This window comes from Pristis pectinata, chromosome 25, assembly GCF_009764475.1.
Source record: "Pristis pectinata isolate sPriPec2 chromosome 25, sPriPec2.1.pri, whole genome shotgun sequence".
In the NCBI taxonomy this organism is placed as follows: domain Eukaryota; kingdom Metazoa; phylum Chordata; class Chondrichthyes; order Rhinopristiformes; family Pristidae; genus Pristis; species Pristis pectinata.
The window spans coordinates 14,111,799-14,125,474 of record NC_067429.1 but is presented as its reverse complement, the minus strand read 5'-3'; the positions used below and the strand labels follow the sequence as shown (position 1 = coordinate 14,125,474).

General features: G+C 40.8%; 1 protein-coding gene across 1 annotated transcript in view; it reads left to right on the top strand.

Moving 5' to 3' along the window:
- etv4 (ETS variant transcription factor 4) overlaps nt 1-13,676 on the top strand; it is a 99,820-nt gene that overhangs the window by 47,705 nt on the left and 38,439 nt on the right. Inside the window, exons 6-8 of the mRNA XM_052038781.1 lie at nt 4,439-4,565; nt 8,420-8,599; nt 11,915-12,165. Of these exons, the coding sequence (XP_051894741.1) occupies nt 4,439-4,565; nt 8,420-8,599; nt 11,915-12,165 (558 nt within the window). The remainder of the gene's footprint in view (nt 1-4,438; nt 4,566-8,419; nt 8,600-11,914; nt 12,166-13,676) is intronic.

Here is a 13,676-nt window from a genome sequence, read left to right as displayed (position 1 = left end):
ATTACAATGGATTAAAATGGGAGCCAACAGCTACAACACAGTAACACTATATTTTCATCTGCTTTCCGTTATATATTCTTTACATTTATTCCCTCCTCCTGGTTTCTCCCAAGCCTCTTTGTCTGGGGAAGTAGTCCAGATCATTAAATTTTTACTGACACAAAAAGCAGAACGTTGGAAGAACTCAGCATCTTTGAAGGCAAAAGGCATAAGTCAGTGTTTCAGGTGACAACCCTGCATCAGGACTGAGAGGAAAGGGGAAAGATGGCCAGTGCATAGCAATACGACGGAGGGGTGGGATAGAGACTGGGTGATAGGTGGAACCAGATGAGGTAGGGAGGGTGGATGGACAGATGGAACCAGCTGGGAAGGGGGAGGGTATGAGAAAGGTGAACAAAGGGAGAAAAAACCTAGGACCTAAACAGCCCTTCCAGGTGAGGCAGAGATTCACCTGTACCTCAAAGCTCTCAATGTGGCTCCCTCTACATTGGTAAAACCAAGTGTAGGCTAGAGGACTGTTTTGTGGAGCATCTGCACTCTGTTCACAATGGCTGTCTCCAGCTTCCCATCGCATGTCATGTTAATGCTCCTTCTCACTCCCGTGCCAACCTGTTTGTCCTCGGCCTTCCTCCATTTCTATGGTGAGGCCAAATGCAAATTGGAAGAACAACACCTGATATTTCACTTGGGTAGTTTACAACCCAATGATATCAATACTGAATTTCCTAATTTCAGGTAACCCACACCCCTGGTGCTCTCCTCCCACACATACTCACCTGTCCAGCTCGGTTTCTTCTTCCTTTACTAACATTTACCGCTCCCTCACTCTCCCTCACCTGGTTCCAGCTGCCCATCATTCCTGCCTCTTCATCTGGTCCCACCTATCACCTACCAGCCTCTGTCCCACCCCTCTATCATACTGCTATACACTGGCAATCTTTCCTCTTCACTCTCAGCCCTGATGCAGGGTCTCAACATGAAATGTTGACTTGCATCTTTTGCCTCCACAAACGCTGCTTCACCTGCTGGGTTCTTCTAGCATTCTATTGTTTTTGTTCCAGATTCCAGCATCTGCAGACTCTTTTGTCTTCAAATGTGCAATGACCATTGGCTGTACTGCCCTGTAGTGTGGTGAAGATCTACATATACCAAAATGCTCTCTATTGTAATCCTGTGACCAAAGGCATTGATCTTGCAAGTCCCTTTCTTTTTCACCAGCACTTGCAAACAATGGGATAGAAGTCCACCCATAGTCACGTGCTAAATGTGCAATATAGAAGTAGCTGGGAATCCCAGCTCCAAAGTTCTCTGAAGTCAATAGAACCATTTTAGAAGCAAAAAACAACACGCAGTCACTAACATAATGAACATCTAGTGCAGTTGACCAAGGACATATTTTCTCCCTTTCGGGGAAGTAAAACACTTGTTTATATAATACTTCATAACATGTCTCAGTGTACCACAGACAATGAATTTCTTTGAAATAGTTACAGTTACCTAAGCAGACGAAGAAGCTGTTTGCACATTGGATCCCAGAACGGCTGTGCGATAAATGCTCCATTTTTCTACATCTCGTGTTTGAGGGTGGAATGTTGACCTGGACAGCACTGAGAGTTTAAATCTGAAGTCTCGTCTGAAGTAGCTGGCTAGAATTTGAGTTGTGGTGGAAAACAGAAGAATCAAAAAACTGTAAAGTGTTCTATTGCGATTAACGTAATGCAATTCCTTTTATGGCCACCAATGAAATTAGCAGTAAACTTTTATTCCTCTAGATACCAACATGTATAGGCTTTCTTCCTGGATCAGTTCAAATGATTGGTGGCTTATTGTGGAGAGCAGAATTCCTTGCACTTCATTAAAGAGTGTCATGGCATCTTTAACATTTACCAGAATCATTGGAATCTAAGTACATGGCCTTATCTGCACATTAGCTTCTCTGACAGAGCAGTATTCCCTCCAGACTGAAATAGCAGTTTATGATCATGAATTTAGATTCCTGGAATGGAAAGAGAAACCACAGACTTCTCACCCAGAGCAAGACTTCTGCCAAATAAATTAAGTGACATATAACTTTGAGATCATTGGTTTACCTGATGTCAGTTTCAAAACCCTGCAAACATTCACAGGTTCCTACCAGTCAGTGTTTAACACACACAGATTGCAGGCTTATTTAGAAACGTCATTGTGGAAATGAACTAATATGGGAGATGTGGGAATCAGGAAATCCAATCATAAATCAAAAACTTTAATGGGACTCTTGAGGCTGTTTAGGGCTGTCAGGACCATAGAATGCACCCTGTAAAATAAACAGGATGTATTGCAGCCATTCAACAGTTTTGGGTAGGACCAAACTGACTAGAAATTGATGCAGTTCCATAGTGTAAACAGAGGGGGTAGAGGAGGTGGGGTGGTTGTGGTTTAGCAGCATGGGCAGGATTAGCCAGGTGGATAGAAGATGGACACACAACAGAAGAGGGAGAATTGTGGACATTGGCATAACTTGCGATCATTACTGATGGCAAGTTGAAGCTAGCAACTATCTGTAGGAAGCTGAACAACTCAAACTCCAGTTAAGACCTGCTTCATTGCTCTTACAATCCCTGTGTACCAGGTTGAATTTTGAGCAATTAAGATCAAAGACCATTGTACATCATTTGATGTCACTGTTGATGGCCAGGAGCCCCTGCACTAACACTACACACATGCAAAGTGCCAGGAAAAGGCCCTTCTAACCCAAAGATTATGGCTCCCCTAATATAAACTCATCATAAAACTGTCCCCATTGCTTAGTGGTTCACTGCAGGTTGGAGTCATGTGGATTGGGTAAACTAAGTTCAAACAATCTACTTCTTCACCCCCCCCCCCATTGCTTAATTGAACTCCCAGCTACCTGATTACCTTTTCATATTTACATTACTCATTCCTGATTGTCAAAAATTACTGTAATCAGATAGATGTATTTCAAATTAGTACAGATTGGAAATGAGAAAATGAAGATTGGCTTAAGTCATTGATTGGGATTTCACAATGATCAGATTCTCAAATTGGCTTGAGACAGCTATTGACAGAAACAATGAGATCCTGTCTTTAATCATGGGAATCAAGGGATATGAGGTTTGTGTAAGAAAGTGGTGCTGAAGTAAAAGCCCAATAATAGTATTAATGAATGATGAAGAAGGCACAAGGGGCTGACTGGCCTACTCTCCTCCTATTTCACATGTTCTGATGCAATTGTAATCAATCCTTTCAAAACACCATTCAATGTCAACAGAATGGAACTGTAAACAGGACTTGAAGGAAAAAGGAAGACTTGCACTGATACTGCTACTATCACCACCTCAAGACGTCCTGAAGTGTTTTACAGCCAATTAAGTATATTGGAACTATAGCCCCTGTCATGTTACAAAAAACTCAGCAGCCGACACGTGCAGCTCCTACAAACAGCAATGTGACAATGACTGGATTATCTGTCTGTGTGATGTTGAATGAGAGATAAGTATTTGCCAAATCAACCGAGGTAGAACTTCACTGCTCTGCTTCAATATATTGCCAGGGTATTGTTTGCATTCATCTAATAAAGTAGCCAGGAACTTGGTTCAACCATTCATCCAAAAGAAGGCAACACCTACTCTGAAGTATCAACCTAGGCTTTTGTACTCAAGTGCCTGGTGTGCGTGTTAAATCCACAACCCTATGACTCTGTGGCAAGGATGCAACCACTGTATGACAGTTAGAACCTTATTAACTTAAATGGATGAGGTGTTTGGAATATTGTTTTGATTGTCCCAGGTCTGAAATCAAATATTATCTTCATATGTTGGCTCATTTTTTTTCTCATTCTTTTTTCATCCAGAACAGGTCTCAATGGTTTGATTAATAGGGTATATACACTTTGCAGTATATTGTGTTTAGTTGCAATGCTGTAGAAGAGACTCACAAAAAATATCTTACCTGTTCTCTGCTAGTATGAATCTGCAAAATATTCAGCTAATTATGCAAATGTCAATTCTAATTCTGAATCACATAATCTTTTTTGATTAACTGTAATAAATTAATTACCACCGCTCTGCATTTTCATCTCATACAAATATATTTTACTGTAGACTCACGTTTGGCTTCTTGAAAAGTGGGAAGACTTAAAGTTGATCTGAGATCAGGAGACAGTGACCTTAAGGGGATGTTTGTACATATTCACTCTTGGTACCTGAAGTCTTAAGCCTTCAAAGTAATAAACTGATTTGCTTATTGTTGCTGAAGGTAGTTTTCCGCTATTTCTTTCTGAGATATATCGCATCACCATCAAGGCTCCCATGGCTCTGGAAGTCATTCATTTAAGTTAATGCTGACACATATTGATCACAATTCTGCTGAACATATAGACCAGAAGAGAGTAGAATTGTAAAGACAATTTATCACAGCCATTTTTTTGTCCCAACAGTGGCTTTTCACAGTCCCACACTGAAGATTAAGAAGGAGCCACAGAGTCCCATCTCTAACCCAAGCTTGTCCTGCCGACATAAGCAACCATTCCAGTACAGCAATGGGGAGCAGTGCCTTTATGCCAGGTTGGTATTGTGCAGTACTTATCATAAGCTTCACAAAAATAATGTGGGGAAGGAATTAATGATCCATGTGCAGTGCACCATCCAAAAAAAATCAGTCTTTGGTTATAAAACCAGAGAGAACTGAGAAGAGAGACTGAGAAAGTAAGAAAGAGGCCATTTGGTGTCCAGGTGAAGTGATGACAGGGCATGGGTGCTGATAAATCAGAAAAATACTTAATGCAGTCGAACTAATGACAAATGAAGTGAACTAGGCCAAATCACTGCAAAATTAACCCCCAGTTATTTTACACAGAATGAAGTTGCCAATAGGTGAATAACAGAATTATACAAATGTTCCTTTTCCTTGGGAAAAAATTACTATAAATTAGTCCATGATTCATATGAAATCCTGCATTTTTATATAATATTTAGTTGTTAAAAGTTATTTTTCTGCTTGTTATTTTCTTATGGCAAGATCTAAGTAAAAGTTCAAAGTTTGGCAGAACACAGAGGAACAAAGAACCTTTGAATTTCAGTGCATAGAAGGGGGCTTTTCAGCCCATCAAATCTGTGCCAGTCCTTAGCAGAGCAATCCTATCAATCCCATTCCCCTCTCTTTCCCCACAGCCCTGCAAATAATTCTCTCTTAAATGCCAGTTTTCTTTTGAAAGCCCCGATTGACTCTGTTTCCACCCAACACTCAGTGATCATAACCCTTCTTTGTGTTTGAAGAAAGAAAGGAAGATAAGTAGAGTAGCCTACCTAGAATTAGGATACTTGACAACTGGAGAAGAAAAGAAAGTATGATGTTGTGGAAAGGATAAGATGGGGAACCTTTATCTGATCTGAATGTTCCAAATGAATACATCACTGTTTTTTGAACTTTATACCTAATAGTCATAATATTAAAGTTGGTGATGTATGACCTGATTTAAATCAATCAATGGACTATTTCTGTTTTTGCTTCATCCTCCTACGTTTTAGCTATATAAAAATACGTGATCAGACTGTGTGGAAAAGAATCCTTTATAAAGGAAATCATAGAACAATAGGTGGCCTTCACATTGGTTTGAAATGTAAATATCATTTACACATCCGCAAAAGAGTCCCCTTAATCATTTCCTTGGAATTCATTTCTTATGAAAATAATTTTAAAAATAATTGGAATGAGTTTTTTTCCCCAAGGAAATGGTACACTTGGATAATTCTGTTGTTCACCTGTCGGCAACTTCGTTCTGCTTAAAACAGCTGGGGGTTAATTTCACAGTAATTTTGCTTAGTTCACACTAATCTGTAAACTATTAGAGTAGGTGCCTCAGGATATGCCTGCGTAACAAAAATAAAGTTTTTGGCATTCAATCACATATGGTATTTATTTAATGTAAGAGCTAGTTTAAACAAGGCTTGTAAATGCTGTCTGGTAGCTACATGAATGGTGCTTCAGTCAGACTGAGAGATGCAAGTTTCAATGACTATCTCGACCAACTTTGGCCTTTCCAATAACTATAGTTTTTCTGATACCCCTCGAGATTTTGGGGGGGGGGGGGGGTGGAATTACTTCCAGTAGCATTCAGCAAACTTCCGAGCAGGTTGACCACACAGCAGCACTGATTGCGCTTGGGAGATGTCTGTGGTTTAAGTTATTACTTATTCCAGACCAATAGTGCTTGAATAGAAGCTTTGCCACAGGTCGAGGAATCGCAGTGGCAAGATAACAGAAAGTTACAAAAAAATGTCACCACATTCTATTTGTAGATAGGGTTCCTGATTCATGAGGCACATACTCAATGTGTTATCTTCCTCAGTGATCAGCAGTTTAAACATGAGATGATACTGTAACATGAGATGTGATGTGAGCAAGCACTCAACCTTCACTGAAATATTTGCTCTAACTGCATGAATAGTGGCACAGACTGAGAGGAAATGTATTGCTATTAAATTTACATGCTTTTTTAAACAACATTTAGTGAAATTTAATATCTGCAGTCTTGTAACCACTCCCAAAGCTGTTGATACTAGTTTTCACATGCTACCTATCATAAATACAGCAGAATGCTTATCAAGACCTGCGGTGTTTCCTCGATGGGATTCACTCATGAGTTTAACAAGAATAGAGAGGATGCTGTTGCACATGTTTAATTTCCTCCTTGCTGCTTCCAATATTTTTATTGAATGTTTGGCTTGGTCAGTATTTTGTATTTTCTATGTTTTCTTGTACTGTCAGCATTGGAATGCACCACCAATAGATCTTGTATTTGAATGTGTGTCAACCCACTGCAGAATATATTAGTAACGGATGAATGAGGAATTTTTCATGCATGTCATAACTCATTATTAAAGCAGGCCAAAAACTGAATTAAGATTAATAACTTCCCATCAGTGATGGCAATAATAATAGCATGGCAGCTTTTTGCATACAATCCCAAAGTGTTGGCTGAAATCCTACTGTTAACATGTTCCAGGAAAGTCCCATTATTAGTAAGTATTAACTATTGGTCTGATTACATTGAGTGGAAATTACACATGGAAGTCTTTCTTCTGCTGCTGGAAATATGACCAACTGCTTGGCAAGACTTACTAAGCTCTTCTATGCACACACAAATGGCACAGAAGAACTCTGGATAAAGATTATATTAATCATTTTATCATACACAGTAAAGTGAAGATTTCAGTGTGACACAATTATCTATGGTCTATCTTCCCCCAAATTTGTGTAAGCCAGAACTGTCTCAGCAATACATGCAGCTCTGCTCAGAACAGTAGGCCTGGAATATAATTTGACATGCTCTTTAATTCTGGTTTTGTGCTGCCAATAAGGCAGAACTTGCAGTGAATATAACTGTATTGGAATAAAACCTTTGTGTCCAGAGCTATTGCAAGATAAGCAACAATTCCAGAATTACTCTTCATATGTTGACACTTTTAGAGGGATGCAAAGAAAAAACATTTTGAGGAGAGTGGAAAATGAAATGTTAGAAGGCAGGGTTGAATGCATGAGCTAAATTAAGGGCATTAAGAAATCTTTTGGAAAGAAAGCAGAATATGTTGAGAATTTGGGTGAAAGGTTTCAGTTGATAAAGTTTTAGTTGCTAAAAGAATGGTCATCACAGAAAGAATACAGAACACAGGTGTAGCAAGGAGCAAAAGATAGGAATGAATACATTTGACTGGAGGAGATTGCCAAGGTAAGGTGGGTTAGGGCCACAGAAAGAATTGAAAACCACAAAGATTTTAAAATTGATTCACTAGGAGAGACATGGGCGCGAATGAGGGAAGACAAAGATGAGGATAATAGCTGAGGAAATGAATGAGCTGTAATTTTTCAATGGTAGAGACCGGCTGTGAAATTATTAGCGACAAGTCTTAAGGTGCTAAAGGCAAGGAGTTTAGCAGAGAAGTTAAGATGGAGTGGTGCAGCAGTTCTTGGTAACTGAAGAGAGCCAAGTGCCAGAATCAGCAAACCAACTCCAGATGTGCAAGAAGCACGAGCTGTAGCTGTGGAGAATTACATAATCCAGATCAGAAGCACATATCTGTTATTGAGGGCCATATATGTGCTGAAAGAAATTCAAGTTTCACTGGGATGTAGTATTGGGCATGGAGAAGAAAGAGACAAGGCTGGATCTAATTTGTGATAATGTGGATGGTGAACACATACTTCTGCAAAACTTAATTGAGAGGTAGCAAGAAACCAAGATAAAATCTTGCAGGTGACTTTGAGCATGGAAGATGCCAATGAAGGAGATGGAATATGTTATAGGAATTCCCCAAAACAAAAATGAACTATCGTTTTCCAAGTGATGAATATTTCAGGAAAAATGTAACAGACAAATATTTATGCATTGAAGATAACACTTATACTTTTCCTTATGCAGTGCCTATGAGAAAAAGCCACAGGTTGGTCTCAACTCTCCAAATCCTGGGAACGCTTCAAATAGTCCATTACAGCAAGTCTGCAATAAATCCACGGTGAACCCCAGACGGGACCACGGCTTTGTGAATCTCCATACACCCACCCAACCCATGTCCAATGGCAGATTCCCAATGGACCACAGGTACAGATTCAGAGATACCTAATCATTTTCATATTTTTAATTGAATGTGAACTAGTTTCAAAAATACTTTACTGCTTCTTTCTATGATGAGTTGTTTGCATTACATTACCATGGCAACATTTGCTTGCCTAAAATTCATCTCTGTTCAAAGGTGTAAAATGTGTTACGTAGGCATATATTAGACTTAGAGTGATACAGGAGGAGGCCATTCAACCATTGGATCCAAACTATTTCCCAGGGAAACAGTCTCATTCCTCTTCCTATTTATTCCTCTGTACCACTGCAACTTGTTCTCTCCCACACATTCCCCTCAACTCCCCTTTGCCTTTTTTGCCATTGATCTACACCAAGGGGTGGTTTACAGCAGTTCTTTAACCCACCAGCATGTCTTCGGGACGTGGAAGAAAGCTGGAGCACTTGGAGGAAAGCCAGAGCACTTGGAAGAAACCCATGTGGTCACAGAATATGCAAACTCCGCACAGACAGACCCAAAGTCAAGATAAAACCTGGGCGTTTGGAGCAATGAGACACCAGCACTGTCTATTTTGTCTTGACAGGCAATGAATTTTGAGGCAGTTGTATTTTAATTAGTATATCCTAATTTTCACATAACATATTTAATCCTGTGTGTTATAGAACAAATTCAGTAATAGCCACAAGCAATCAATCTACTGTGGTTGAGTTAAGTTAGGGACATTCAGTCTAAAAATTTTAATTTGCAGTAAGCAGCTCCTATGATTTCATTTGGAAGTGGAAAAGACTTGCATAACTCAGTTTATACAAAGGCCATTGGAGAACTCTTCTACAGATCTCAGAATTATTTAGTTATGTATCAACCTCACTTAGTGCCTGTTTGTTTACCACATGGAACACTTTGTTAGGAGTGGTAGGGAAGCTCCCATCACTGGAGTTACACTTGATGTCGCTCTTCAGGCTCTCAGCTGGGTCAGAGTATTACAACAATGTTGATAGGTTTTGCATGCTGGCTCCTCATGGCTTTGCTACCTTCAGTCTTAAACACATTGAATAAAATGGAGGAGGAGATTAACAAACAGAAGTAGGCCATTCCACCTCTTGTGCCTGTTCAATAAAATCATGGCTGATCTTTGACCTCAGCACCACTTTCCTGAATTAACCCGATATCCAATGATCCCCTGAGTGCGTGAAAATCTCTCCATCTCTGCCTTGAATATATTCAGTAAATGATCCTCTGCCCAAGTGGCAGAGAAAGTCAAAGCTTCAGTATCCTCTGGGTGAAATAGTTTCTTCTCATCTCATTCCAGATCGTAGCTTCAGAAATGATCATCTAGTGTAAATTCAGAGGCTGCCTACTTTAGTTCTTTAAGATCTCAATTAACTTAGGCACCATAACCCTCTAAAGAAGGTATGAAAATATTTTCCATTGATCGTATAAGAATATGAAAAAGAGAAGCAGGAGCAATGCAAGCCACTCCATCGCTTAGTAAGACCTTGGCGGACCATATACTCCACATTCATGTTGCCACCTGTTTCCTTTTCCTTTCACCTTTTTGGTGTCAAAGATTTATTGACCTCTAATAAACATTAATTCAATATGTAATCAACAACATTCATATGTGAAGGTGGGATACATATCAAAAAGAACAGTTTTCCTACTGTATGTAACCTTTTGACAAATATAATATATAACTGGTTTGGTATCTGGTCCTATGCCTGTGCCTGGTTGTTAGTGAGTGATTACGTTGGGATCACTCTCTCCACATCTCCCTTGTCCACTCATCCCTCCCCACCGTTCACCCTCCTCGCACTTATCCCTGCAACTGTGCAAAGTGTTACACCTGTCCCTACACCTCCTCCCTCGCCACTATTCAGGGCCCCAGACAGTCCTTCCAGGTGAGGCACTGCTTCACCTGTGAATCCGAGGGTATTATTTATTGCATCTGGTGCTCCCGGTGTGGCCTCCTCTACATCAGTGACACCCGATGCAGATTGGGTAACCGCTTCGACAAGCACCTTTGCTCCGTCCGCCGCAACAGCCAAGATCTCCCGGTGGTCAGCCTTTTCAATTCCACTTCCCATTCCCATACTGACATGTCTATCCACGGCCTCCTCTACTGCCACGTTGAAGCCAGATGCAGGTTGGCAGAGCAACACCTCATATTCCGCCTTGGGAGTCTCCAACCTGACAACATCAACCCCTCCCCTCTGTTTTCCCCTTTCTTCCCCTCATTCCTGTGGCCTTCTCGCCCCTTCTCTTTTCCCTCTCCCACCCTCATGACCCACCCATCACCTCCCTCCTATCCCTCACCTCCTTCCCTTTATTCCATGGTTTACTGCCCTCTCCTATCGGATTCATTCTTCTTCAGCCCTTTGCCTCTTCCACCTATCACCTCCCAAATTCTCTCATCATTCCCTTTCACCCCCCCCCTTCCCCACCCACCCACCTCCCCCTCTCACCTGGAGTCACCTATCATCTGCCAACCTGTGCTCCTCCCCCTCCCCCTACCTTTTTATTCTGGCATCTGCCCTCTTCCTTTCCAGTCCTGATGAAGAGGCTCGACCCGAAACGTCGACTGTTTATTTCCCTCACTAGATGCTGGCTGACCTGCTGAGTTCCTCCAGCACTTTGTGTGTTGCTCCAGATTCCAGCATCTGCAAAATCCCTTGTGATATGTTGGTAAAAAAATCCCTTGCCAAATTTTATTTCAGTATAACTAACATTTTTGAGACAAGTAGGAAAAAGAATACAGAAACAGGAGTAGACCGTTCAGCCCCTCAAACTGATTCTACCATTCAGTTCAATCTTGCTGATAAGCTTTCTTAATGCTATAGAACAATACAGTGCCAGAACAGGCCTTTCAGTTCACCATGTCTGCCCCGGCCATCTACCAACTTTGGTCCCATTAGTACCATTGAATAATCAAAATAGGAATACATATTTGGGTTAAAGAACATGACGGAAGGAGTGCTTCAACAAAGGAATAATAATATATAGACTTTGGATGGTGCTGATTTGATAAGCTACATGATTTTCACTTCCAGGTTCTTGCATTCATCTAGATAATGAGATTCATGTTCAGAACTACACTTCAAATCAGAAACTGTTATAACAGAGAATAGAGTGTTTAAGACATATGATCTGAGGAGAATCCTAAGGTCATTAGGATCAAGGCTGGAGAAGGACTATGAAAGCAGGATTCTGAAGTCAATTCTTGGGAGACAGGAAACTTGCGATGGATGAATCAGGATCCACAAAGAACTTTTCACTGTACTCCGGTACATGTAAAAATAATCAACCAATTACCAATTAATGGTCAACCTCTTATTTGTCCTCAGCTCACAGTTTCAACAACAGCCTTTGGAGCTTTGCCACCGTTTTCCCTCTTCCCAAAGCATGAACAGGGAAGCACCTCTGGGATATCAGCAGCAAATGTCTGAGCCCTGTGTCTCATACCCGCAGCAGGGTTACAAGCAGGAGTATCACGACCCGATGTATGAGCAGGGAAACCCAGGCAATGCTGGCGGCCAACGTTTCTCCCACTCCATGGTCATCAAACAAGAACCTCCAGATTATGCGTATGACCCAGGTAAGATAGTGACTTATATCAATCAGATGTTCTAGTTAGGCAGCAAAACATGGCTAGCAAATCTTCCTCTGAGGAAGGAAGCTGGAAAGAGGTAACAGTGAGCTCTGTAAACTGTACTCAGCAATAGTATTGAGTTATTGTGTCAATGGATAGCAGGAAGCATAGCCAGGAAGGTTCAAGCCTTCCCTGCATTAGAACATTGACCTCACTTCAAAAAGTATGGCTGCATGCTAAGATGGTGAAAGATTCTATATAAATGCAATTATTACTATATCTTCCAACCAATGAAGTGTGAGCACAGGGAGCTCTGAAAGAAAGAATGAGATTATTTCAAATGAGTTCATTATGTAAAAAAATTCAGGTATATTAAATTTGAAGAAGAATGAGTATAGAAGAGTGAGGCATATAGTTGGTATCATTTTACAGATATTTAGGATAGACCATTTCCACTTGCCACTTGCATTATCCTCATCCTCCCTCTAATTATCTCCACAATTACCTATGTCTATGTGCAATGGTTTTGACCCCTCTGCTAAGGAAAATAGGTCCTTCTCATACACTTTGTCTAGACCCTTGATAATTTTATAAACCTCAATTAAGTCTCCTTCTCAGCCTCATCTATTCCAAAGAAAACAACTCCAGCTTAACCTATCTTTCTTCATGGCTATAATTTTTCAACCCTGGCAATTTCATTGTAAATCTCCTCTGCACCATCTCCAGTGTCACCATGTGGTTGCTTAATGTTGGGTCCCTGTCCTCCTTTATACTTCAGAGAGTTGACCTACTTGCAGCATACACCTCAAAGCACTGTAAGCAGTCTTGGGCAGTCACGTGGGGATGAGCATGACTTGTTTCCATTCCAGTTCAGAGGTGACATGATGACACAGATTAATCCTGCAGATTTTGACACAAGTAGTGCTCCACCTGCCAATCTCTTCCCATGACAGAGCTCAGAATAAAGAATCTTTTCGTAAGTCTGCTGTCAGTCATGTGAGCAACATGGCCTGACCAACAGAACCAACTGAGTCTGATTAGGCCCTCAAGTGCAGGGGATGTTGACCTAGGGAAGGGTTCTAACATAGGTTTCTTCATCCCCCAGAGGAGGAATTTGCAGAACCAATGTTGATGGTATCTCTCCAGTGCTTTGAGGTGACTGCTGTGGGTAATTCAACTCTCAGACACACATATGAGAGCAGGGATCACTGCTGCCCAGTTGATTGTCAAGCATCCTTTTTGATCAGTCAAGCAAGGGCTGTACAGACACATTGAAGATAATGGAGAATTTTACCATCGACGTCTGGCTTCCAAGAAAAGAAAAGTGGTCCACATTTTCCGGTGTATTGGTGTAGACCTATATTGTTGAAAGAAGCTATTATACAACAAGGACAGATTGATAGAGGAACTTTATGTTGTAGATGTCGAGTGTAATGCCCATCCTCTCATTTGCGTCAGTGAACGAGTCAACGACTCAGAGATCAGCTTCTGAATATGAACATATGCAAATGCAGCTT